The sequence below is a fragment of the Paramormyrops kingsleyae genome, chromosome 23, assembly GCF_048594095.1.
Source record: "Paramormyrops kingsleyae isolate MSU_618 chromosome 23, PKINGS_0.4, whole genome shotgun sequence".
Taxonomy (NCBI): Eukaryota; Metazoa; Chordata; class Actinopteri; order Osteoglossiformes; family Mormyridae; genus Paramormyrops; species Paramormyrops kingsleyae.
The window spans coordinates 23616322-23642096 of NC_132819.1; the positions used below are offsets into that span (position 1 = coordinate 23616322).

Here is a 25775-nt window from a genome sequence, read left to right on the forward strand (position 1 = left end):
GGGGGATTTATTAAATCACATTAGACGCTACACCCATAAATTGACTGCACTGGTGAAAGATCCTTCACACCCATAAATTGACTGCACTGGTGAAAGATCCTTCAATCAGTGATGGAGGGTAGTTGTCTATATTTGTCAGCAAGTTAAAACTTTGTGACAATTTCCTTTCCTCGTTTGAGCAATGTCACTACTTGGATCCCCCCCCCCCTGCCGGGTTCTCTGTTAAACATCAGTACGCAAGACTTAATATCTGTGCGAATATGCGGATAGGATTTTGTATTTGAGTGAAATTCCAAGCAAAACTTTGGCTACTTTGCAGCCAAACGTCTAATTTCTGAAGCTTGTACATCACGATGAATAACACTTTAATGTTTCAGAAACAACTTACATTTTCACCAAAGGTTTACCCAGTAATTTATGAGTGCTGTTTAAAGTTCATTAATGTCCTGCTTGAGAATACTTGTCAAGGTAACCATTCATTACTAGCCCGTATCTCAAATCCTTAACCAGTACGTCACCTGCTGCATATCCATCTCTAATTTGTTTCATTGAAGGCCCATTGGACTGCATTTGCAGGCCAAGGTGATCAGTTCTGTACCCGACACAGCTCCACACTGTTGCTCCTCAGAAACTCTAAACTGCATTGGACATCTGCGTCCCGATCAATCCCCTCATGTTCTGTCCATTTCCTCGATCGGTGTTCCATGACGCCCAGGTCCAGAGAGACCTCACACGCACAAACGGCGTTATTTACTTCGCTTTGCTTCGCCACGGCGAAGGCATAGCTTCATATCAAAATTTATGACCATCTGTCGTAAATCGTTAATCGTGATGTGGCAGAAGGCGCAGTCGATTGCCTTGTTTTGGAGATGGCGAGTCTAGAAAGGAAGCGCTATGAGGGATTGATTGTATTCTGGATTATCGTGAGAAAAGCAGTCTGCTAACCACAATGTCCTTCATTTACACAGGAACACAGACCGTGAATTTAATGTTTTAAGTAATGAGGATTTATTGTAAAACTATTTAAAGATTTTTTTTATTCCCTCAGGCTAAAAAATCTCAATGTCATAAATGTTTGTATAACCGAAATAACGACAGCCAGTGTTCATTTGTTTATTTCAATCTTTTATTCGAGATCACGATGGGTGTCTGATTGAAAACGACAGGCGTTATTAATAATAAACCTTATTATTTCTTAATTTGTGTAACAACTGGCACATATCAAGTATGTTGCATATAGTCAGTTACATAAAATTTTAAATAGATTATTAATAAAGATCTTAATCATTTCTAAATTAAGGGTTAAAACAATATATTAGCTAGTCATTAAACAACCACCTGTCCATGGTACAGGTCGTGCATGTAGGCTATTTTTAATTCTCTAATCCCTTCCAAAATTTGACCAAGCCATAAGCAAATTTGGTCGATTCCCTCTTTTCCGCCCCCGGTACTGACTGTCCAAGGACGCGCAGCGCGCTCCTGTGTAAACACGGCTCGGGAGCGCGCACGGAGGCGGTCCAGTCGCCTCGGATTCTCGGCTGTATTTCTCCTTGTCAGAAACGAGGGAGAGCAGGGGATCGAGGACGAGCGGGCGAAGGCTGCCTATACGGGGGATACTTAGCGTTGGGTTTAAATAACACTGGTTTGACGTCGACGAGCGCTCGCCTTGTAAGCGACAGGTAAGGCATATGGGTGTTTTGTGACAACGCCGAGAAAGTATTATACAAGTGTGAACGCGTCCCAAGCAAGTGACAGTTTTTCTCATGTACGGGGTGGGTTGGGAGGAGGGGGTGGTGTGGTGCTCTGTGTCTTTGTGCTTAGGCAGTTCTTGCTGTGGTCACGGGGGAAGCCTTGCCGATTTCACACGTTTGGAGACTGCTAGCTTTTTGGTCGCCGCGATCGCTGTTGTTATGGAGGACCGGAGCCACCTCGGGCACGTTAGCGAGGTAAACACGGACCCTGCGAGCACGTTTCGCGTGTAAATACAGGCCTCCTTAGGAAGAAAAGCCGTCATTAATTATCAGTGCAGGAGGTCCGGGGGATGTTTTTTTTTCTCCTTCGCAGTTTAACGTCCCACCCTGCAAAATGACAGCTCTGCATGAAAAGAGAGGGTCCATTTACACAACAAAGATCGGGTGGGGGGGGGGGGGTGTCTCTGGGGGAATGCTTCTCTCTCCTAATTATATCTAAATGTCACAATAGGAGGACTGTTGTCAGATAAACTATAGTTTATGAACTCGCCATGCGTCGTTTAGCTCAACTTAAATACAAGCTTCAAGTCAGGTAAGAGCGTATACTGGACTGCTGGATTGTTAAAGTGTTATTCTTAGAGAAGATGCACAAGCATCAATTTACGTCGCTGTTTGCACTAGGACACTTAATCTGTATTAAATTGTTGTTTAGAAATCGATACAAGCTTTATACAGTAACAACTGGTCGCAATTTTATCGAGTCACTAATTTCTCCGTGTTGAAATAGGGTTATTAAGACCAGATAGCTCGATGCCATAAATGAACCTGTGCTTATTTTGTCATTTAAATTGGGGAGTTAAATTAAACGAAAAAAAAAATATGTCGACTTGACTAAAATTCACGTCGAGGCGGAAAGCGCCGGCAGCTTGCGGTCTTTACAACACAGAGGCGGTTTTCATGATGCGCGTGAAAGATACAAGGCGAGCATACATTTCTGAAAACCGACACAGTCGGGGCCAGGAGGGATTAGTTTTCTCTTACAGTGTTTCTAAGATGAAACGATTATAAATAACTAGTGTGTGCTGAAGTCGTTACAACGAGTAGGAAGCGAAACTTCTGCATTCAGGGTCCTCGACTTTCACCTCTGCTGCGATTTTTTTTTTCTCAAAAGAAAGTAAACTCTGTCCTCGTTTCATTTCTTCCTCTGGGGGAATCTGAAAATAGGCAAGTGAGAGGATCATAAGTAATGCTGCCGTGAAGTAATTTTCAGGCTTTCAAACTAATTCTGATCGGTCTGGGACTCCTTGTCTTCGTTGTATCAGAACAACATGCTCCGAGCCCAGCAAAGCCGTGACAGGTTCTAATGGGCTTCTGAGTTTCCCTTATAAGAATTAAAACCGATATGTGCGTGCTCTCTTACTGCAAATTGTGTACAGCCTTAATACAAATTTCTGGGAAGTTGCACTGAAGGCAGCGTGGTGGTTTAGTGGGCAGAACTGTTGCTTCACACCTCTGTGGTTGAGGGTTTGACTCCTACACATACTCTGCATTGCTGTAGGGTCTGTGCTCTGTCGGCTACCTCGGGGTACTTTCTGGATTCCCTCTGCAGTTACATGCGTTGGCTCTGCTGAAAGTAGCCGGGTTGCCAGCTATGGTCATTTAAATTCAAGACAAGTCTGCACATGCATCAAAAGAAAGTAAAGGTGGAGATTTCAGGTCCAGAGAGTACAAATCCAGACCGGGATTTTGTTTCAACCAGCCAGTTGAGTACTCTGTGACTGTGACTCTTTAATACTCATTTGATTGGTTGAAACAAAATCTTGGTCTGGATTTGTACTCTCTGCACCTGAAATCTCCACCTCTGATTTACGTGTATGTAAATGTTGTATTGTCTTGAAAATAATCCGTAGGTTTTGCAAATTGCCCCAACGCTTTTCATGCAGCTAATTAAAGGTTTTTAATGGAATAATATAGATTTGCTGTAAGATTTCTTGGGTGATCGTGAGTCTGAAAGCATGAGTTTCACACCAGATGCACAGAGCTGGCAACCCTGAAGTAGACATTCTCTGTGAGTGTGAGATTATACCCTGTGATGGACTGGCATCCTGTCCAAGATGCTGCCCTACTTTGTGTAATCTGCTTCCTGCAATAGTCCCCAAAATGATCCTGTACTTTATAAGAAGTTGGATGGATAAATCAATAATCTTGACTTATTTTATGCATTGTGATGTTTCTGTGCCTTAAACTTGTACTGGGATTTAAGAGCTTTCAGGTGATTTTGCAGGTTCCAGAAAGACATCGTTATTCATCTTGAAGGGCCTATATGATCATGCATAACCTTAGGCTGTGTGCGGGTGAAAATGGCAACCACTGCAAAGTTTAATGGCAGTAATGGCAAATCATATTTTTCCGGCACTGACAACACAGTGAAGTCTTGGGCGAATGCCTCGGCATAGCTGCAGTTGAATGCAGTTGTAACCTTTAATGCTGTACTTTGAAACACCTCGGAAATAAGACATTTACCATTTGTGCGATTGTGCCACGCGAATGGCCTTATCGTCGTAGCGGGTTTGGTATTTTACCAACAGCCGGAATTGCTGGTTAGAAAGAATGAAAAAAAAACGGCCTCCTCTTTATGGCTTTGAAGAAGATCTTTATGTCACCACTAACAAAGCTCACAAAGGCTTTGAAATGGCACATCACACATTCCCATCTGCCTCAGAGGCTCTTCATCTAGCCAGCTGATGATGTCATCTCCTAGTTCAAAGACTGTCATTTCTTAGCTGGAAAAGAAAAAAATCGGTTATTGCTCCCGGTATGGAGCCGAGAGTCACCCCTAGGGTTAAACGGCGCGTAGGGGGGGGGGGGCGACAAGCCGGGCTGCTGTATCCCGATGGGTTGTGGGCTTGTGCTTTGATTGCCGGAACACTAGGCTTCCTCGACTGGGGTCACAGAGAGGGTGTAGGGTGAGAATCTGCGATCCAGGTGTTACCTCCTGGAAAGGACTGGAGGTCGACCATCGTGCTTTGGGAGGGGGGGGGTCTTGATTAAAGCTGTTTTTTTTTTTTATGAAAAGATCTGGCTGTAATTCTATTGATTTTTTTTTATTTAAAAAAAAAAAAAAAAAAAAAAAAAAAAAAAAAAAAACCCAGACGGCACCAGGATGTCTAGAGAGGTGCAGCAGAGGCCGGACGACAGCCCCAACACAAGCGGCGGCAGCTCCGATGTGGAGCAGCGGGAATCCACGGCACCGGAACCAGAACCGGAGCACGAGCGGGAACAGACGCAGCCCAAGAAAAAGGAAACCAAAATATCGAGCAAGACGGCTGCCAAGTTGTCCACCAGCTCCAAGCGGTAGGTCACCCACGATGTCCCATCACTGTCGGTCACGGGGCCTCCTTCTGCTCTCATGTCACCTCAAAGGCCGAATTCAAAGCAAGAGCTCCCACCCCAAGTGAGTCTTATTATTGTAAGGAACCTACAGAACTCAGGAGGCCACGATCCTGGTCTGTGTCTTATTAGTCATGCAAAGGGGTCATCAACACATGTTCCTCGATACTTTGATATGAGGCCCTGTTGACTTATGGTAACAACACACGCTTGGCCTGCGGACCGACACGGCCCTGTCTCCAAGAGCAATCGGGCAGAGCTCTCCGTGACCCGACGGATGCAGAGACCGTGGCAGAAACGGACCCTGAGTCACTGCGGCCGGCGGCAGCAGTTATCACAGTGGAAGGAGCAGAAGCAGAGTCTGGTCCGTTTGGGTTTTTCGTTTTTCAGTACAATATGACCGCTGCATGTTTCCCCGTTGGCGGGGATGGGGGGGGGGCGTTGAGCAGTGGTGCACAGCCAGCTGGGGAGAGAGAGAGGGAGAGACTCTGCCTTGCTGCAGTGTTTAATTGCAGGCCTCAAAATGGAGACATCGGCACTGTAAACCACACAGAGAGCCTTTTGCTTCCAGGAGCATCACGGAGGATGCGTTCCATTTCACAGCCTTCCCCGCTGTTCCCGTCTCATTGGATTGACGGCTGTGGATCGCCGTGCCATCATTTTAGGGAGGGCCTTCCCAGCCTCTGAGGCAGAAGAGCAGGAAAGAACAAGGAAGAGCAGGGAAGGACAGGTGGGGGAGCTGGAAAGAGCAGGGAAGTGCAGGCAGAGGAGCAGGGAAGAGTAGGTGGAGGAGCAGGGAAGTGCAGGCGGAGGAGCAGGGAAGTGCAGGCGGAGGAGCACAGAATAGCAGGGAAGAACAGGTGGGGGAGCTGGAAAGAGCAGGGAAGTGCAGGCGGAGGAGCAGGGAAGAGCAGGCGGAGGAGCAGGGAAGAGCAGGTGGAGGAGCAGGGAAGAGCAGGTGGAGGAGCAGGGAAGAGCAGGTGGAGGAGTATAGAAACGCCTCCTTGTGCGACCAACCCCTCTCCTCGCCCCCTTCTCATGGCTGTACGTATCTCTAGCATTAGTCATCCATTTTGTGTACACTTTAAGTATACAGAGTAATGCACCGGAAAGGACTGGATTTACCATGGTGGAATAAATGACCTTAAATTGATTTAATTGGGCGTGAAACTCTGGGCTCGATAAAAATATGCGTGTAGGTTGAGTATGGCTGTCATCTGAGGCGTGTGCAGGGCAGGCTACCTGCAAGGCATGATCATGCAACGAAGTCTGCCCCCCCCCACCCCTCAGAGCCCATGAACGACGACCTCACCCTGGGCTCCCGGCCCGCCTGGTAAGCTGGAGGGGGGGGGGAGGAGGTGCAGGAGGACCAGGGGGAGCTTAAAGAGCCAGAGGCGTGTTTTCGATACTCAGCCATTCCGAGCGTGCAGCTGTCCGCCCACCAGCTAAGCAGACAATTCTTGGACACACATGCCCTTCGGCGACCCCCCCGGGGCTAAAACCCAGCCGGTCTGAGGGTGGGTCTAAGAATCTGGTGCTGAAAGTCACATTTTGTTGTTCCTTTGTTTTCCCCTCAGGATCCAGAAGGAGCTGGCAGAAATCACGCTGGACCCGCCGCCCAACTGCAGGTCAGGACTGCGGCTTGTTTTTGTTGTCTGGTGGTCGTTTCACACGCAGATTTGGATTTGGGTTACGGTTGGGGGGGGGGGGGCGGCAGACGCCCTGATGGTCACAGAGCTGTTGCCTTCTGAAATTAAGTGTCTTTTTTGTTCTCCTTGTCACTTACGCCACTGATGTCATTAAACACCCTAAACTTACGTTCGCCTTGGAGGCCAGGTGCTTGTGTGTAGTTAAATGGGATGGTAGTGCAGACATGAAATGGCAGGCAACGCTGTGAGGTGGCGGTTTACCTCTACGGCGGGGTGTGATGCGTGTGCGCGGCTGTGAGGTGGCGGTCTACCTCTACGGCGGGGTGTGATGCGTGTGCGCGGCTGTGAGGTGGTGGTCTACCTCTACGGCGGGGTGTGATGCGTGTGCGCGGCTGTGAGGTGGCGGTCTACCTCTACGGCGGGGTGTGATGCGTGTGCGCGGCTGTGAGGTGACGGTTTACCTCTACGGCGGGGTGTGATGCGTGTGTGCGCGGCTGTGAGGTGGCAGTCTACCTCTACGGCGGGGTGTGATGCGTGTGTGCGCGGCTGTGAGGTGGCGGTCTACCTCTACGGCGGGATGTGATGCGTGTGCGCGGCTGTGAGGTGGCGGTCTACCTCTACGGCGGGGTGTGATGCGTGTGCGCGGCTGTGAGGTGGCGGTCTACCTCTACGGCGGGGTGTGATGCGTGTGCGCGGCTGTGAGGTGGCGGTCTACCTCTACGGCGGGGTGTGATGCGTGTGTGCGCGGCTGTGAGGTGGCGGTCTACCTCTACGGCGGGGTGTGATGCGTGTGTGCGCGGCTGTGAGGTGGCGGTCTACCTCTACGGCGGGGTGTGATGCGTGTGTGCGCGGCTGTGAGGTGGCGGTCTACCTCTACGGCGGGGTGTGATGCGTGCGCGCGGCTGTGAGGTGGCGGTCTACCTCTACGGCGGGGTGTGATGCGTGTGCGCGGCTGTGAGGTGGCGGTCTACCTCTACGGCGGGGTGTGATGCGTGTGCTCGGCTGTGAGGTGGCGGTCTACCTCTACGGCGGGGTGTGATGCGTGTGCTCGGCTGTCAGGTGGCGGTCTACCTCTACGGCGGGGTGTGATGCGTGTGCGCGGCTGTGAGGTGGCGGTCTACCTCTACGGCGGGGTGTGATGCGTGTGTGCTCGGCTGTGAGGTGGCGGTCTACCTCTACGGCGGGGTGTGATGCGTGTGCGCGGCTGTGAGGTGGCGGTCTACCTCTACGGCGGGATGTGATGCGTGTGTGCTCGGCTGTGAGGTGGCGGTCTACCTCTACGGCGGGGTGTGATGCGTGTGCGCGCCTGTGAGGTGGCGGTCTACCTCTACGGCGGGGTGTGATGCGTGTGTGCTCGGCTGTGAGGTGGCGGTCTACCTCTACGGCGGGGTGTGATGCGTGTGCTCGGCTGTGAGGTGGCGGTCTACCTCTACGGCGGGGTGTGATGCGTGTGCGCGGCTGTGAAGTGGCGGTCTACCTCTACGGCGGGGTGTGATGCGTGTGCGCGGCTGTGAGGTGGCGGTCTACCTCTACGGCGGGGTGTGATGCGTGTGCGCGGCTGTGAGGTGGCGGTTTACCTCTACGGCGGGGACTGCGGGACTGCGTGTGTGCTTAGATTTTAGTGTTCGATTAAAAAACGCAAGGAGTTAAATGCGTGAAGAACAACCTGATACACGCATGGCGGAGATAATGCAACAGATTCATTTTCCTGAAGTCTCTCCTCCCTGTAATGCAAGGGTTCGCGTCTCTGGCAGGCAAATGGCTCAACGGGGCTGTTTCTGCAGAAGGAATAAAAGCACAGGAACGAAGATTCCTCATGATTACAGCCAAAAAGCAGTTTGATTTAGTGGTATTTATTTTTGCGCTCAAAGTGGATAGTGATCCCTTGGATTTCCGTGGATGTTCCCGACCCAAATCCCGGGGTCTCCTCCGCCTGCTACGGCTCGCATTCGCGCAGGCCGTCAAAAGGGGAATCCGTCGCAGAACGCTTTCACGTGGACAATGGAGGGTCACACGTCACAATGGGGAAACGTGGACCACATCCCTGGGGTTCCAACCGAAAGGTGTGCAGGCAGGCTGTGATTGGTTGGTGTTGTGGGTCACCTTTTTGGGCCTTTGAGGCATGCTTCAAAAGGGGGGGGGCGAATCTTCTGGGATAATGACACGCCTCCATGACACAGATTAATACACTGCTGATTTGATTTTCTGAAACATGCCCGATCTACACATGGTCTTTTATCTTTTGCAACTGGAATGGGAAGATGAGTTCAGGTTTAACTTGAAGATAGAAGATTTCTGAAGTGATTCAGCGTGCTTGATCACTTCTGGCTTGTCGTCTGTAGGGGGCAGCGCAGCAGGACTCCAGCTCCCCCTGTTACCCTCAGAGCACTCGGACCTGGGGCCGAGCTACAGCGGTGCTTTTAGAAATAGTGGTGGAATAAAAATAGGAGCGTGGAAAGTGCGTTTATTTTAAGAGCGGCCAAACGCAAATATTTACCCACCGTCACGTAAAATATTTACCCGCGTGTTGTGTGTGTGACCTCTCTCAATAAAGGCTCAGATGCTGCAATGTAAACTGGCCGAGAGCAAACAGGAGCAGGGCTGTTTGTTGTGGTGTTTTCGCCGGTTCTAAGTGGACAGCTGCGTAAACACTTATCTTCCTTCCCGCTATTAAGGCGCGGCTCCATCAAACGCGCCGTGACTTTAAGGCCTCCGGAGATTTCTGGCGGGTTAAATGGAAACACTCTGATCTGACACACTCTGATCTGACACACTTCTTTTATCGTAGGGGATGAATTGAACTTGTTGTTGATCAATGAAATATTCAAATAATAATAATAATAATACTACTAATAAATTATTATTATTATTGTCATTATTATATGATATAATATTATATAATAAATAATTATGACATGGAAATAAACAAACAATAACAATAATAGTCCCAATAAAAATCCATCAGCCTGGGTGCTATAAATTTCTGCGAAAAGAGCTGTCCAGGCAGGATATGCGTGAATAGGGAGTGTGCCGATGTTGTGTGATGGTGATGTTTATTATACTCTGGATAATAGCAGGATGGGTCAACAGGAAGTCTGAAAGGGTCTCAAATCCACATCATTTTAAGGCTTTTTAATGAGGGAACCCAGCCGGTGAGTGACAGTTGGTGACTGCAGGAAGTGATGATGGAGAGCAGTGTGCTGTACACAGTTTACGTTTTTTTGTTTCCTCGTGTCATGTACGCCGGTATTCGGTGTTTGCACCCTGCTTCCGCTGTCCCCTTACCTGACAGGCCTGCTTTGAGGACCTGAGGCACAGGGCCATGGGACCCTTCTGTCGTGTGTGTGTGTGTGTGTGCGTGCCCGTGTGTGCGTTCTCATTAGAGGTTGAGGTCTCATGAGGGTCAGAGACCTGTTGATCTCCCCCATGGTGACTATTTCACTTCAGAATTCTTATAAAAAACCTCCTTGAATTGATGAGGTCCTTACGAGAAGGTGTCATTGGCAGAGGTCTTGTGTCTCCCAACCATACAAAGAAAAGACTCCTTCCAAATGTTCGATTAGGGCTACGGGTACGTTGTAGTTGGCATATGGAGAGGCTTCTCCCTGAAGCATTTTAACTGCCCCGGGGCAATTGTCCTGCATGTGCTTCTGCTCGGCGTCTATCGCAGAGAGACGTCATGTGACCCATGACACGTGACCATAGCTCGTTTTTATTATTGCAAAAAATGTCTGAACTTCTGTGTCACGCAGCCGTCTACAATCCCGAGATAAGTAACAGTCGATGTTGTGCTTCTGTATTTGCAAGGCAAATAGGTCTATTTTCGAGCTCTTTGCGCTTACGCTCTCCCAGCTTAAGTAACCCTTCCCCGATTTCTTTCCTTTCCTGCGAACAATTTGTCACAGAACATCTGCTCTGCAGAAAGAGCATGAGAGGCGTGTTTATTGTTTAAATCATTAAATAGACCCATCGCTGCCGCAGCCACGAAGGTGTGACACTACCCGGGAGGGAAGTATTATTAGTGATGTTAGAGATACTTTTTATGAAACAGATGAGTGGCTGCATAACAGATAATGATGATGATGATGATGATGATGATGTCGTGGTTGCCAATTAGGAAATGCAGGAGCCCTTTGGATGTGTAATACATGACGACATCCTGACTAACCACAGTAGTGTTTTGGGCTTGAAATGGATGATGTCACAGGTTCCCATTAGAAATGACTCACAGAAATGCATGTATGCTTTGGGCATGATTAAAAGATGACTAATGTTATTAAAGGGCTTTTTGGCTTTTAAAAAGTTTGTATTCCGATGGCCATGTGATGCCAGGTTGCTGGAAAAGTGCAGGCATGTGTCATCCATCCATCCATCCATCCACTTTCAAGCTTATCGTGTTATAGGGCAGGCAAACTGAGTTTGCGGCTTTGTAAATGGGTATGATGCTAGATCATAAGCTGAGAATGTCTCTGGGTAATAGCCTTTGCTAAGTATGTCAGGACCACGACGGAGACCGTCACCGTGACTCCCGGGCCGGCGCTGAAGGCTCCGCATAATGAGACAAGCTGCATGAGACGCGGTGCAAGTGTGACAGGAATAAAGTCACCCTGCATTTGTTGCTGCGTTGCTCCTTGTCTGTCGCCACCCTCTTGTTCTGTTTATTTGCAGAACCAAAGTGAGACGAGAGCATCGTAATTCATAAGCATGATTCGGGGATGGGGGGGGGGGGGAACCAGCAAAGGATGCGAATTCCATCTCAAAATGCTGCCTGTAATCTGATTGGTTTTAGACAATCACATGATTATGGGGCCTGAGTGAAAGATTGTCTCTCACTAGGAGACCCTCCCCACGTCTCAGTACCCCTCCATCCGCCGATGCGCTCGATAGGGGCAAACGGCTGTTTTCAGACACTTACTGGCGCAGGTATTTGATATCAGGGGGTAGGAAAGGGCCCTATTATACGGCCCATTAAATCCTTTGTTCTAATTGAAACCTTTTTCCTCTGGCAGCAAAAGACACCTTTTTGATGTTAATAGCATCAGTTTAAAGGTTTTTTTTATATATTTGCACTTGTGAGATGTAAACATGTCACACAGCAGAGAAATGAGGCCTGGATCCGATAGGCGGCTCCTCTCCGGCCCTCCGCCGTCCCTCCGCCGGGGGTTCGTCAGCGTTCCGAGCGACGCGGGGAGACGCGCCGTCCTCCGCTCGATGTCTTTGTCAGCCTGACGATAGATAATTAATTGAATGTGACACTGAAAGCTGGAAGAACTTGAGAATACGGCTGTGACGGAAACATTATCCAACCGCTAAAGCAACCTTTTTTTTTTTTTGCCCTGCTGCTTCTGAATTATCATATTCATTCTCAGTCCACCTGCTCTCGGGAACAATGATCTCAAGAGAGAATTGGTCATGCTGTCGATCTCTCTCTCTCTCTCCCTCTCCCCCTCCTGCCCCCCGTTGATGGAATAACCTGCAAAATTCTGTGCTCCTTGTGTCCTGCAGGAATAACTCATGGTAAAGTAGCGGGTTCACTATTTTTTGGGTGGGCGGGGCCTTGAAAAGAACCTGCCAGTTCAAAAGCAAAGCTTCACAATTGGGGAGGGGTCCCACCTCATTACAATGGGGGGGGGAGGAAATAAAAGCTGCGCGTCATACAAAAATGTCAAACTGATCTTGAATTGAATGTTCGGACCCCAAGCATGGTGCCAGCGGGTCACCTACTGCGCTCTGTGACCAGAGGAGCGTGTTTATGTTCCGAAGGGGCCGTGCTTGTTGCCTTTTCCGGAACATGCCGGGGCCTCTGACAGTCACGGACAGACGGCGGTAATGTCCCTCTCCTTGGGCCTTCCTTTTCCTGGCACTGCATCATTACACCCTTCATCTTGGCCTAACCCTCTCAGGGCCGGTTAAAGCAGCGACACAGAGCATTGTGAATTATCTCTGTATCCATGCATGTCCACATTTCGGGGGGGGGGGGGGGGGGAAGGTTACCAGCTTTCCTTGCCAATTCTGGCGTTTCTCTGTTGTCTCCCTGTTACTCCTGCCAAGACTGGCAGACACTAGCTCTGGAAGTTTACTGTTTGATGACTGTATCAGCCGTCCCTCCATTCCCTGTCTTGGTTCTTTTTTAAAAAAAATATTTTATGCCACTTTTTAATTGTGGCTGAGAGAGTACGGGCTGCTCTTGTCTCTTGATGATGAATCCTGAACCGTTGACTGCTCCATCCTAGAACCTTTGATTGATCCTTTGTAATGAGCTGATGCCCTTCATTTTGCATTGTAACCAGACCCAGCAATCGTGTTCAGATATTCTGAAAGTTCTACACTTTCTGTAGGATGCAGCAAAGGTGGAATCGATGTCTGCCGGGCGTTCGTGCCCAGTCTGAGATTCTGTGTTATTGTGACACCAGGCCAAGCTGTTTGAGCCAAACCCCCCCCCCCCTCATCACAACACAGATCCCAGATGCTGTATAACAGTGTTTTCCAAACCAGACCTAATCGCGGACCTACAGCTGTGTTTTTGCTCCCTCCAAGCTCCCTGCCAGACAGTCCACGTTTTTGCTCCCTCCAAGCTCCCTGCCAGACAGTCCACGTTTTTGCTCCCTCCAAGCTCCCTGCCAGACAGTCCACGTTTTTGCTCCCTCCAAGCTCCCTGCCAGACAGTCCACGTTTTTGCTCCCTCCAAGCTCCCTGCCAGACAGTCCACGTTTTTGCTCCCTCCAAGCTCCCTGCCAGACAGTCCACATTTTTCTACCAGGAGCTCAGAGGGACCAAAAACGTGGACTCATGCATGTGGCCTCAGGGTCCCCGAGGACTTGATTGGGAAACACTGCTGAACAGCATTAGACCAAGAGTCCCTGGGAACATTTATTGTGTTGAATGGCCAAAGGCAAGTTTGCACATGCAGAATAGTCACAATCACAATGGGCAGTGAAGTGCATCCCCTTGGGGCTCCACCCCCTCGAACCATGTCCGTCTCAGGGCTATAGAGCAGCGGTTCCCAATCCGGTCCTCGGGGACCCACAGACAGTCTGTGTTTTTCGTCCCTCCCAGCTCCTGAAGCAGGGAGGGAGCAAAAATGTAAACTATCTGGCAGGAAACTCAGAGGGAGCAAAAACATGGACCGACTGTGGGTCCCCGTGGCCCTGATTGGGAAACACTGCTGTAGTGTATGCAGGTCTGTGTTCTGCGCCCACCGCTGTGAGAGCTCCCTGTTAAGGCGGTCTTCTGCTGGGCCGCAGGCTCCCAGTTACAGGAAATGATGTCATAGCTCAGGACACAGAGAGAGTCTGTTCTCCGTGCCGTAGGACGTCGTAAGTGGTCATTTCACATCGGCTGGATATTTATTCTGCCGAGGTTTGTTTTTTTTTATACTTTTTTTTATTTTGCTAATTCCACACAGCCGCCTGTCTCTGTGTCCCGTGGCAGCGGGAACCCAGTCGTTCTTCCAGAAGCTGCAACTTCTCCCTCGCGCTTGATGCGGAACCATCAGACGGACATTCGCTCTCAGTTACTCTCCTACTTCTTTGGCTGAGAACCTAATGAGGACGGTTGTGTGCTGGTTGGCACCCAGGCGGGGGGGGGAACCGCTGTGGATTGGCATTGAGCCCCCTGGGGAATTTGCCGGCCCGGAGGAGGGAGTCCCCGTTTCTATGGTTACAGGATCAGCGGTTGCTGCCGTTAAGCGATTCTGGAGTCCTTCTTCACACCCTGATCACTGATTAACAGCTGCAGCAAAAAGCATAAATATTCATGAGGGGGGGGGGGTGCGCTGCTGGTGCATGAGGGTGAGAGGAGTGGATTGGGGGGGGTGCCTGAAGGTCTTTGGGGAGATCCCAGCTTTAATCAGCATGGAAAGGTACCTGCACACGTTTGGGCCTGAAGTGCTCTGGGACTGGAACCGTCCAAAATCTCCTAGTTAAGGATGTGGGCTCCCATTTCGGAATAAGGAGGCCGGAATAAGGCTGGATTGTGGAAGTGCGATGCCTCGGAGCGCCCGCGTCCAACAAATGAGTTATTTCACAATGAGAGATGGATTCAATTATACCCGTCTTTATTTGTCGTTGAATGAGTCACGCTGGGGTGGTGGCAAACCAATCAGCTGGTGAGTTGAATAGAATTAGTGGCCGCTTACGAGAGATGCCCTGAGCGGCTGGGGGGCTTTCTTTACCCCACCTCTGAATGCGTCTCAGTATGGAAAATCAGCTCTTTTAAGGCAAACTTTCAGACAGGCTCCCATTTAAAAACATGCCTTTTTCTCACTCCAATCGCTAGAATCATCCCCCCTCCCCAGCCAAAGCGGTGACAACAAGCCGGCTTTTACACTTAGTTCTGTGCCGAGTCCTGAGATACAGGCGTTGAGATTCCGGATCGGCGCCATTAGGAGAACCACCGAGCTGCCTTCAAACAGAACTGTTTGGTCCACTCTCTTGTGTCCTGATACATTTTGTTTCCATGCAGAAGCGCACAGTAAAATGAAGTGTGTAAGATGTAGGGAGGGCGTGGATTTTGGGGGGGGGGGGCTTCATATGATGGTCCTGTTCATTCATTTCAGCTGTGGCTTATTGATGATCATATGAAACTGGATTCCGTTTCTCTCCGTACTCAGAACTTGAACCCAAACCCCGATACCTGATCCCACATCCCCTTGTGCCTCCTTTTGATTTGGTCAAACCCACCTTCACTTCCACACCCCAACCCTTACTCATGCCAGGAGGTTCTGTTCACTCTCCTGCTCAGATCTCGGTCCAGGGCTAGGAATTCACCACACACTCCATCGGGGGTGTATTGACCTGGTGTGAAAATGTCCCCTCAGTCCCCAATAAACAATTACTGCACTGGATGTGCGCCTGTCCTTTATCGTGTGTTTTGGAACTGTTTGCGTTACCCAGCAACCACTAACTATGGGGCATGGAGGTCAAAGGCCGAAGCTTGAGGCTTAAAACCCGGGACCGGACCTGCCTCCGTAAAGCCGAAGCTGAAACATTTTCTGAGGTGCCTTTCCAGTGAAAAATACATGCTTGGTTTTGATGGGGTGAAAGGAGCGGTTGCACAGGATTTTCAAGCCAATTAGTGGGGCATTGCATTCTGGGATACCAGTCAAGTAAGCCAAAAGCCGTAGGTGTCCACGCCGAAGCAGCTTGCTTTAAGTAATGGTTTCTGAGACTCCCAGCCGGGTTGTTGCTAGTTTGACCAGCAGCAGAAGCTCTGCTTAAGTATCCTTGAGCACTTTTGTGCAGAAAGTACGTCACCTGCATGGCCTCCCTGCTTGTGCTGGCAACCGAGCGAAACATTGCTTACGCGCGGGAAATTGACACTGATATCGAGCCGGGGATCATTTACACAAACGATATTCCCCCCTCAGCCGCTGCTGTCTCTCTCTCTCTCTCTCTCTCTCTCTCTCTCTCGCCACATCAGCTGACAGCAGGGAATTCAAAACATGGCACAACAACTGTGGAACCTAGACTCCTCTTAATCCCCGTCGCCCTGCACGGTTCACGCTGTAAAGAACATGCCGGGCTTTTGCAATGATCGCCCTGAAATTATAGCCCTGATATCATACCCATACGAGTCGGCTTCCCTCCGCCTGCCCTGATTCCTGCTGCTGACCTCTGCTGTTACCTTTGACCGGTTCATAGAGATGGACGCATGCAGAATGCAGCCCAAACCCGGTTAGCGAGGAGTGTTCTGCGGCGAAAGTTAAAATGCGACTCGCGAATGGCTGCGCGATTATAAAACCCACATCTGCGGCCTTCTGCATTAGCCCCACGAGTCAGCAGCTGTTTTTGGTCGAAAAATGTTTCAAAAATATTTATCTGCGAAATTAAGTAAAACTGTGAAACTGTTAAAAAAAAAAAAAACTATAAATATTAAAGCAACAAAACAGCACTGCTTGGAAAGCTTGAAATATGAGGCCACTTTGATCACCTCCAGGGTCCAGTTACCGCGCGGTTCCATATGCACAGTTGCAGGTGGGGCTTTTCCTCCCGTCAGCAGCCGGGGGCTTATTAAGTCGCGCGGTGGATTACATCAATCGAGGGGTCTCAGACGTGCGGCGTGTTTTTCTGAGGGTGTGTACCTTTAAGGACAAAAAAGAAAATCATCGCCACATTATGTAATAGTTTGGTGCCGCCCGGCCTTGTTTTGTCAGCTGAACTCTGATCGTAGCGCGTAAACACCCGGCCCACTGTGTCATAAGGCAGCCAGCTGTCAAAACAGCCCGTCGTGGTCCTTTATCTGCGCCTGTCGTCTGCGCCGATGAATGAGCCGGCGGAGAGACATCAGGAAAGCCAGGAGGGAGAAAAACAGGAAAACAACGCACGTGAGGACGCAGCAGCGGTGACGGAGGGAGAGGAGGAGGGAGAGGAGGAGAGCGCCTCCTGCCTTCTGTCCTGGGCTTCCTGGGACAGACTCTAATCTCAACCCATAAGCGGCTATGGATATAGGATTAGTTATCTGTTTATTTGTTTGTTTATCAGTCTATTTATTTTGGTGTTTTTGTTTTGTATGATCATCATTGTAGCCTTAGTGCAAACATGCATGGAGGCTACGAGGGCAGAGATGGCAGGGCGGTTTTAAGAGTCGTGACCTCTCAGCCTTGACCTGTAAGCTCTGACGGTCCTGGGAGAGCCGTTCTTGCACTCTGGTGGGAGGTTCCACAACCGTCGTGCCTCGAAGGGGGTGCGGGGGGGAGTGCTGAGACAAGCAGATTTATTACGCAGTTAAATACAGAAATTAATATGCATTTCCTTTTTAAGCTACGGTCTACCGTTCCGCGTTCCGGAATCTTCTCCCACAGAGGTTCCTCTCGACTCTCAGACCACAGCGATGGAGACTAGAGATTAGGACGTGTTGGGGCTGCCCTTGTCGTTTTGTCTTACATGTAGCTCTTCACTTCTGTTTTGTTGTATAGCACCACATGCAGAGATTATGACCGGCCAGACCCAATGGCTGGTAAATTGCTTAATTCATACATCCCTTCCAGGAAATATTAGCAGTCAGTCTTCACATTAATGATGTGCAACTTATTGTTCTGCGCTAGCTGCTATCAAGGGTTAGCACCTGTGTTCACTCCCTATTCCAGTAGTTCAAGTCTCCAGGTGATTCAAACGTGCTTTATTAGTACATGTGGGACTCATTTATGTCCGTCGTTCACCCCCCCTGCCCCCCACCCCCACCTCCCCCTCTCCCACACGCACTTCATGTCCAAATCGTCAAGCTCCGAAGATTGAGTTGGAGCTGAGCGCCAAGGCTAATCAGAGCACACTTCATCTATCACGCACAGTAAATGTTTCCCATAGACTTCCTCCTTACCGAGATCATCTTCTACGGTAAATCTCTGTTTAATTGTCTCCATGCCGCCGCTCACACTGCACCATCATGCCCGCCCGTGATTTATGGCCGCTTCTGAATTTTTAATGTATCCTCCTGCGATATATTTCCAGCGTCTTCCCTAAACTTCGGTCTTAATGGACTCTCGTCCTTTTCATTCCTCCCAAAATACATACTGATGCGGTTATAAAGGAATAGAACGAGGCGGCATAAATCGTCTGAAAATCGCTGGCCTCTTGGTGCCCAAAAGTGCAGGTCTTTGCCCCCCCTCCAAAAGCCACTCATGTTCGCATGGCTGCCTGGGTAAAGAAGCAGGCTCTTAATCCGGCCCATTTGCAGATGGAAATGAAAAGGAAGCAGGCAGCTCTAAGAAATCGCGATTCTCAGTACGACACCCTCAGGTTCGGCTACAGGTGCGAATGTCAGCTAGGGAGCTGTGACCGCAGAACGCGGTCGTGGAGATTAGAGTAACACCCTCTTTGAGCCACGGAACTGCATCCATGACGGCCAGAGACAGCATTAGCATTTCTCTACTTCAGAGAATAATGTTTTCTTTCTTTTTTGCCGGCCTTGTGGCTTGACGCAGAAGTGACAGCCAGATGGAGGTGGCCGTGTGGGGGCTGCCGGTGGGAATTTGGCTTCAGCCAGCGGCGGCATCTCTGGATGGCTCGTGGGAGTTTTACTTACACAAAAGATGTTCCATGGGCAGAAGGAAAAATGATCGGTTCAGAGAGATAACCAATCAGATTGTAGAGGAGGTGGGTCCAAGCAACTAGGGGAGACCGAACCAACCAATCAGATGTCTTGGTCCCACCTCCTCTAGTTGCTTGGGCCCACCTCCTCTACAATGTGATTGGCTCAGAGAGATAACCAAACATTTTTTCTTCTGCCCTCAGAACATTGTTGTGTAAGTAAAACTCCTACAAGCCTCTGGCTGGCAGGTTAGAGACAACATTAATGATACTGAGACCAAGGTTTTACATAATTATTATGTCTGCATCCACATCTGTGTGCACATCATCTGAAAAGCTTCAGTGGCCTTGGGGAGAGGGTGGGGGCAGGCCGTACTGGATTTAGGGGGCCAAGTTCTTTGTAGGGGGCCCAAATCCTATCACCAGGGGCCCAATTTCTGTCTACATGAGACCCATGTTTCTTCAGATTGAAAATGCCAAGGGGCCCAAGGCCTTGAGACCTGACGTAACATAGTATCGTCTAGTTTTCCTCCCCTATGAACATCCTCGTCTCCGTTCACGTTCGGATATGGCTGCTACTCGAAAGCCTGCATCCTCGTTCTCACCTGTCCAGTCAACGTTCGATCCCTGCGTAACTCGTCTCCCATCAAGCCGCTTGCTCCAAGGTTATGGGGGAGGGGCATCCAGCGGATTTACCGCAGCCCCTCCCCCACACCACAACGCCTCAGACATCTGGCCTGAAATAGCATTCCGCTATTAATGGATCCCATTCGTGAGCTTGAGCCCCAGCTCCGTTTGAACCTCCGGCGCTCTCTGCTTGCATTGATCGTTTATCCGTGAGGCGGGATTAAAACGAAAGAAAAAAAATCTAAGCTGAAACGCAGCCCCAAACATTCAGCTCCATAAAGGTCAATGCACTATTAAGGAAGGAATTCTCTAATGGATCCTGATAAAGCTTCCAGAAAAGTGCTGAGGTGTCTGTTCTTCCAGTTTCCTCCGGCGCTGTGACTGAGCCGCGTTCGCGTGCGTTGCGTTATATAATGCCGCGTCCTTTCAGGGCGGCCTGGAGCGATTTGTGTTTCTTGCTGCTCTTTACATATTTGTCGTTCCCAGAAAGAATTTCCATGGGGACAGGAGAGAGGGGGTGTAAGGATGACAGCTCCTCTGTGTGCTCACAAGCCATGGCTGAGGGTTCGAATCCCAGCAGTGCCAGAGACTTCAAAGCGGATCTGGTTACCAGTAGTAGGTGCTGGAATGATAAAGGAGCTCAGCCCCCCCCCCCCCCCCCCCCCCCCGCCCTACCCTTCAGAAGAGGAAGTGAGTCCAAGACAACGGGAGAGCGGGAGCCGGGCCCAAACGCCTGCCTCTCATTAGTGGGAGGGCACCCCAGCCTCTGGGGGGGGGGGAGGGCACCCAGGCCTCTGGGGGGGGGGGGGTGACAGGAAGTCACACACCCCTCAGACATGTCAGATCTGTTGGTTAGGATTAGATGCGCATGGTTTTTTTTATTGTTATTTTCATATAATAAATAGCAGCAATAGGTTTGAGGGGCAGAAATAAAAGGGGATTGTAGGAAATGGTGCTGTAATTTGTGCCATAATTCTGTCATTAATAATGAAATATTTAATATTGAAGCACATCTTAATCATTACAGTATATATATTCCAGATTATATATGAATGCCCATGGCCTTCAGGTCTTATTCATAGGCAGCTGATACGTCGGTTTCTCCGAGTTAATTCCTGGGTTATTCTGTCGCCGCTGAGGAGTGATTTATCACTTTGGCTGCCCACGGAGCCGCCGGACCGTAATCATTTCCACACGCGTGTGATTGTACTTGGACAGTTGGCGGCTGACTTTTTCAGATCCGAGAGACGTGTGAGATTGAGATTTCCGCCACGGCTGGCCCCTCTGGCCCTCCTCGTTATCCGGCACTCTTTCCATGTCTGAACCGCGTGGTGTTGGGGACACGACCCGCTGCTGAGTAGCAGTGAGGCCACTGTTTTTAATCAATTAGGTAACAATATTTCCCACCTGTCGGTCACCTGTTTAAGCCCTGTGCCTACACTCCCTATTACTGGCTCGTTTCGGATGGTGAACTGTTTTAGCTGAAGCTGTGGTCCAGCGGCCCTTGTGTTGGCAGTTTTCTAGCTCCTGTTTTGCTGGGTTCTCACGTAATAAACCCATGGCATAACCCTGACCTCCTTCCTGCCTGCTTCTTCCTCTCTGCCCGGACCCAGTGACCATAAATCTCAGCTGATCTTATTCACCGTGACTGTTTTACATTGTATTTTCTCCCTATCAGTGAGGCCTTGTCTCGAATCGCCAGCCAGCTCTGCATTCATCTCACATGCCGCTGTTCATAAAACCATACACCCATGCATAGGGTCGTCCCCACACCTGAAAAAAAAAATGGAAACAGTTAAACTTATGATATCACGACCTAAATGATCCACAGAAATCTAAAGGTTGGGAACCCCTAGTCTAAACAATCATCCATTTGTTTGATTTCATCTGGATCATCGCCCATGGCTTCCATTCACGTTTTTAAGCTGGGTTTCACGATCTCGGTGGTCTGTCGATGCCGGCAGGAAGCAGAGCGGCTCATCCGGCAGGGAGGCGGGTCCCCATTGACCGGCAGCCAATCAGGTGGCGAAGTATGTCTTGGGAAGGTCACAGCTTTGTGAGTCACATCCTTGGCCCCATGCCCCTTTTTCCAAGATTCCAGGATTGCATCTCAGTATTCCCAAGGCCGGATGGATTGTTTTTAGGCCGTGACCATGCAGGGAAAGAGCAATGTCCCTTCCTGCCTTTGTGTGCAGGATACAGCCACCCCCCCTCCCCAGATAAAGATAAAGGGAAGATAAAAATGAAGGAGAGAAGCTTTAAGATAAAAGAGAGCTTTGCAGAAGACATCGATTACATGGAGCTGGCTAATGGGATCTAAAAATACCTGCTATTGTAGTTAATGGTGACGGTGTCTTCTGGAATTCCCAGGAGGATGAAGAGACGGGTGGAGCGAGTTTGCTGCTCGGTACGCAGCACCGATTAGCGATTATCCGTATCGTCAGTGATGCATGCCGATGATGCGCGGGGCCTTATTATCGTTTGTGCAGGTATGGTTTGGGGCAATGCAATGATGCTTAAAGTTTAAAATGTAAGAGTGTTGTTAAAGTGATTGCGTACAGACCGCCGTCTAAAGTACACTTCACCATGCTGTCAAAGAGCCCCCTTCTCTGTTGTACGTCCGCCCTGTGGCAGGAGGACCAACCCCATTCTGCACTGACAACCCTATGGCTTGTTAACAAAGCCCACCCCTCTCCCCTCGGCGTTCTGGATACATCCGTTGGGTCAGTAAACGCTTTGTCCTGAGTAACTTTGAGGTTAATGGTATATGAGCCTATAAAGACCACACACTCAGCAGCATTTACTCCAGAGCATGATGGGAAGGCTGAAGGAGGCCCCTTGTGCTGTTGCGCACTCCTCCCCACCTGTTAGTCATCATCTGTAAATGATTCAGTCGAAGGTGGGGGTTACCCAGCACGGGCTTCCGAGTGATGGGCAAATTCCCCCGATTCTCGATGCCCTGAGCTCAGGCCGGCTTGCTGTTAATAAACAGCGGCCTCGATTCCTTGAATCGGTACCTCCTACTGGTTGATGCTCCTCCTTCATCAATGTGAGGAGCAGAAATGGAAATGTACAGAAACAGATATATGAACTTCTGGTTGTGGTCACCAGGGGATTGATGCGGGAGGCACCGGGGGAGAGAAAATTATATGGAGGGGGTATATAACCAAGCGGGAGATAATGGATGGATGGGTATATAACCTTTGCAGGCTCACATGTGGTTCAGAAAGACTCGGTTTGACCTCAGAAGTGCCGCCTGCTCTGATCCCCCCGCCGATCCTCCTCTGGATTAAGTGCAGCCTGCCCGCTCTAATTACCGACAGCATCCCGCCAAGCTGAGTGACGGAACACAAACCTTCCGGAAAAATCCGCCGTACTGCTTTCGACTATCCCTTCGCCTACATCTTCGCCTGCTTCTCGCACTGTGTGTGACTGCCTCTCTTATTTTCCTCTCGTGGTGTGTATTCAAAGACACATTCAGACAGAAAAAAAAAAACAATTTGGCAGCGTGAGTAGAATCTTTTTAAGGTAGCGCCAGAGCTGTTGATATATCACACACCAGAAACCCACTTAGAGAGTAACGGAACAACATCCCTGTGGACAAGTGATGCGGGCTGGTGCTCATCGTGGTTTTTTTTTTGCTTTGTCCTGGCTCTTCTTCTCGGCAAGAGACTTACATGATGTCACGTGCTAAGCATGATGACAGAGGCAGGAGCAGGCATAAGGGCAAACAATAAGGGGTTTATTAAGAACTGAACAGGGCTAACAAGAGTGGAAAGCTTGGGAGCACACACTGGGGCAACATCAATGAGCGGACTGGGGAGCATAGGACTGGGAGGCATCCTTATACGTGACTAGAGAGGGAGCAGACAAGAGGCAGCTGGAGTGATCCACATGAGGGCTGAAACACGAGCCAAGAAGAGAGAGAATGAGGGGGCAGGAATGAGGGGTATGACACATGGTCTCACAGACCTTTGGAAGGTCCAAGGTGGTATTTGGCTGGAAGAAGCAACATTTCCAAATGTCAGACACGGGGGGGCTGTGTGGTCAGAAACGTGGCCCTTACTAACAGGTTTTGGATGTGAAATTGATGAGTTTATATTCTGGTCTCGGGAAACAATGAAATCCATCCTTAAGATATATGTCTTGGATTTGGCAAGCTTAGGTCATGGACAACCCAACTGTCAGTTAATGGGTTTGTTCTAGAATTTAGATCGAGATTTTAGATTGTTATTTATTCTTGTATTGTAGTCTTGTTGTAAATTTTAGGTTTTATGTTGGGGTTTTGAGAAAGGGCCAGTACAGGGGCTAATATGTGACACTGTTTGGGGTTTGAAATCCACCCTCACTCCGTGTGAGGACAGATTATATGTCCAAGTCTCTGTGATGCACACATTTGTTCTGACAATGCAAATGGCTCGTAGTATGTGCATATATTTGTGTGTCCTATGCTGGACGGACCTTCTGTCCCCTGTCTTGCATCCTGTGCTTTCCTGGGATATGCGCCATTCTCTCCTGTACTCCACGGGTGTTATTAAGATGGATGGGTAAATGGATTTTAGAGGTTCGATGATGAATTTGTCTTCATTTGGCAGAGACTTCGGTTCAGACTTGAAAACATCTCTTCACAGCTTCAAAATAATTTGTCATTATCCTTTAGGTTAGCATTAATTACTGATTGATGGATTATTTTAGCTGCAAGATTTACGGCTGTTGGATGAAATTGTAACTGTCCAGGTTATTAATAGGAATAGGGGCATTTAGGTTGAGATTGTAAACAGGGAAAGTAATTTCATTAGGACTAATTGCTTTGATGAGTTTCTGTGTCCTGTATTGTCTGCTTTCGTGATTCTTCGTGTTTGGCTGGAGCTGATTATAGGGACTTTGTCCTAAGAGTACATGTCCTATTACAGATGAGGTCCGGCAATGGCGAGATCAACCAGTCTGGTGAGAAACATTTTCTGTGGCTGACCATTGAGACCAAGCATGATCCAGGCTTGAGAGACACTCTCCAGCCTTCCCAGTCCTGTTTACAAAGCAGTTGGGGGTCAGTTTTCTGGTTTGCAGTTGGCGCGAGTTACATAGGAACCCTGTACAGTCCGAATGGGTGGCTAATGAGCTCACACAGTCCACAGCCATGCCTAGTGCAAACCTGAACCTTCCCCTGGTCCAGGATGAGGCCCTGCTTTTTGTAAGGATGGTGATCTATACCCTGAGCGCCTGTACACCTTGTACACTTTTTATTTTCGTATTGCACCATCTCCCACGGCGTCCCCGTGTATGCGGCAAACCCACCCCCCCCCCACCACCCTGCAGATTGCTCTTCGATTTCTTTGTCACTTTTCCTTTAAGCCTTTCTCTGTCTCTCTCATCACTTGCCTCCTTTGCTTTTCTGTCTCCTTTATCCCCTTCCCTCGTCTCTCTCTCTCTCACCCTTGTCACTGTCAGGTGGTGCCTGTCACATTCCGCTCCTTGAATCGTGGGGTCTCGTTGTCTGGCTCGCAGGTAATCTCATTATGTCGGTGTTGGTGTGGCAGGTGTCGTGCTGGATGTGGCCCGGCTCAGTGAGACGGAGGGACGCATCTCAGCCCAGCATTGCCCTGTTTCCTTTAATGGGTTCCGCGAAACCCTGCGTGAGTGAGAAACACCTCTTTATCCAACCTGACCAGCCTGGGATCTTTGCCCGCTCTCCTGATTCGTGGACATGACTGGCTGTAGTACAGGGTTTGCTTAGATGGTAATTCAGATATTCAAGGAGATTCAGGGCATTGTGGGTGGGAACAGATTTTGCTGTCCTCTCTCGACCTGGCAAAAGATATCTAGAGAGACGGTGGAAGTGAACAACAACTTGACAATGTGAATTTCACACGCACCTCCCAACTCATAATAAAGCATATACAATATCTGATGGCATGTTGCAAAATATGAGCTGTTTTCATGAAGCTGTCAGAATAACCACTTCTAAAACAGTCCATTGAGAAGGAGTGGGGGCGTAAGCAGGCGTATTTTCCAGCTCTTTCGGTTAGAGTTAATAGTTAATGTAATTGGTGGTCACTCTGTCCCTTGAGCATTTGTCTCTTTGATCCCTGAATCAGTAGTTAACACAGTACCTTTTTTCTCTGAGTGTTAATGGAAGTTGTTAAGCTAACAGAAAACTTAAATGGTCATGAAAGAAAACGCGCACCTTTGTTTTGGAGGAACAAATCGCGGTATCGCCTTGAATATGCATCAAAGCAAATATGGATTGTGAATATTGACCAGGAGTGGTGTGATGGGCGATACGTGCTGGCCTGCTGGTTGTTACCCATCACAGCCGCTGTAGAGGGGGCATAAAGATGATGGAGACCCATGTGAAGATTCTCCAGGCTACTGGCTCATGGGGTAACATCAGG

The 25775-nt window shown here is 49.3% G+C and overlaps 1 protein-coding gene across 1 annotated transcript in view; it reads left to right on the forward strand.

The window, feature by feature from the left end:
* The first annotated feature begins 1514 nt into the window (after positions 1-1514).
* Positions 1515-25775, forward strand: part of LOC111842811 (ubiquitin-conjugating enzyme E2 E2-like) — a 42367-nt gene continuing 18106 nt past the window's right edge. The window contains exons 1-3 of the mRNA XM_023809824.2: positions 1515-1679; positions 4844-5045; positions 6659-6709. Coding sequence (XP_023665592.1) covers positions 4855-5045; positions 6659-6709 — 242 coding nt within the window. The 5' untranslated portion in view covers positions 1515-1679; positions 4844-4854. The remainder of the gene's footprint in view (positions 1680-4843; positions 5046-6658; positions 6710-25775) is intronic.